Here is a 1,871-nt window from a genome sequence, read left to right on the forward strand (position 1 = left end):
GTCGTAACACACATTTACGTTTGTAGTTGAAAAAATTGTTTTTTAATATTGCTGTTTTCTTCATCACTTTGTAGTACTTTTTAATACGGTTATTTTACTCATATAGCCCATATAGATCTTTTTTTTCCGTGGATTTTAATAGATACATAATTTTTAATTATTAAAATTTCTATCATTAGCGGCCGTTCTCTCTCTTTTATTCATCGTGCCGTCTCATGTCTCTTGGCTATGGTAGTATGTGTGTGCTTATCCAGGTGCATGGAGGTGTATAAGGAGGGTAATCTCCTATGTTAAAGCATAGGCTGTTGGTGAAGCTTACGGAATGGAGCAAGTCAGTACCTTTTTTTGCCGATGGTGGCGCTTTTACTACAACAGTTCTATGGTCACATGGTATTTTTGTTTACATTTTTGGCAATCTCATAATACATGACAATGTGACACATCAAAGTATATGATCATTAAAAAATTAAAATTACCGGTGTTTACATTCAATTTTTTTTTATTTAGTTCGAATGAATCATTATGGTCTACAGTCTGAGTTGACGCATGTATCATATGTAATGATGATTTAGTTGGTACATGAACATTACATTGCATTGGTACATATAATTCGTACTCATCTGGTACATGAACATCAGAGTCATTTTGTTCATGAACATTACATTGCATTGGGTACATAAAATTCATGCTCATCTGGTACATTAACACCAGGTTTAATTGATACATGAACATAAGGATTAATTGATGCATCAACGATAGATTCATTTGGTACTTCATCATTCGCTTTTATTGCCTCGTTATCACCCTTGAATATTGTATTATCTGAAGATGAACAGACGTCTGAAGATATAGGGACAGCCTTAGGTTTCAATCGTTTTTTACTACGAGGATATATCCACGTTTCTGAAGGTAATTTTTGAGTAAACTGTGATATTATATCACTTGGATGAAAATGTTTTTCACAAACCAAACTTGATACACTCAGGGAATTCCTTAGCTTTGGGAGATTTGATTTCCAAGCATCAAAAAGTTTAGGATCCTTAAATTGTTAAGAAAATACAAATTAGTATGAAAAATAATATATATATGTAGGTATATAAATATATATTTCATTAAAATATTACCTTTGGTACAGAAAAAATAGAAATACCATTTTTATTTGCCTTTAATGTTTGACATTCGAAAACAATACATTTTTGTACCATTTTTCGTGCTAAAAAAAAGAACACCAGTGATAATAAAATAATTTTAAATATTAGTTATAACTGTAATTAATAATATTCGAATATTTTTAACATTAAAGCTACATAAACAAAAGGATTGACATATCTATACTTATATCTTATTATAAAAAAAATAAGAACTAACTTACTTTTAAATGCAGACTTATTGATAGTTTTATCAATTTATTATATTATGATCATAGTTTAAATCGTCACATTAATTAATAACAATTAATAAATAATTATCTTTTGACTTGTCACATTATCATGAAAAAATATAAACAAAAATAACATGTGACCATAGAACTGTTGTAGCAAACGCGTCATCACCGGCAGAAAAACGTACTGACTTGCTCCATTCTGTGAGCTTCAGTAAATTTCGAGAGATTACCCTCCTTATTCACCTCCATGTCCAGGTGAAATACAGAACACATATTACCAAGAGCCTGTCAGTATAGTGAATATATTTTGGATAGAGGGGCACTGAAAATATTCTTTATAACCATATGTAGATGCGCACCCTTCCGGGCTCAAACTTTGTTTGACGATGGGATGTACTTTCGACCTTAAACTGTGAAAAATGATTTTTTTAAGGTGCCTATTTTGGGCCTCTCTCTCTTTATTATATAATTAAGTTCTTATAATATT

The 1,871-nt window shown here is 30.6% G+C and overlaps 1 protein-coding gene across 1 annotated transcript; it reads right to left on the reverse strand.

Moving 5' to 3' along the window:
* Window positions 1–314: 314 nt before the first annotated feature.
* Window positions 315–1,627, reverse strand: LOC122849145. Its single transcript, XM_044147761.1, has 3 exons — window positions 1,373–1,627; window positions 1,125–1,213; window positions 315–1,039 (listed from the first exon to the last, which is right to left on the reverse strand). Exons 2-3 carry the CDS (start codon window positions 1,203–1,205, stop codon window positions 659–661), a joined length of 462 nt encoding a protein of 153 aa, XP_044003696.1. The 5' UTR covers window positions 1,206–1,213; window positions 1,373–1,627; the 3' UTR covers window positions 315–658.
* Between the last annotated feature and the right edge of the window lie 244 nt (window positions 1,628–1,871).

This window comes from Aphidius gifuensis, linkage group LG2 (assembly GCF_014905175.1).
Source record: "Aphidius gifuensis isolate YNYX2018 linkage group LG2, ASM1490517v1, whole genome shotgun sequence".
In the NCBI taxonomy this organism is placed as follows: domain Eukaryota; kingdom Metazoa; phylum Arthropoda; class Insecta; order Hymenoptera; family Braconidae; genus Aphidius; species Aphidius gifuensis.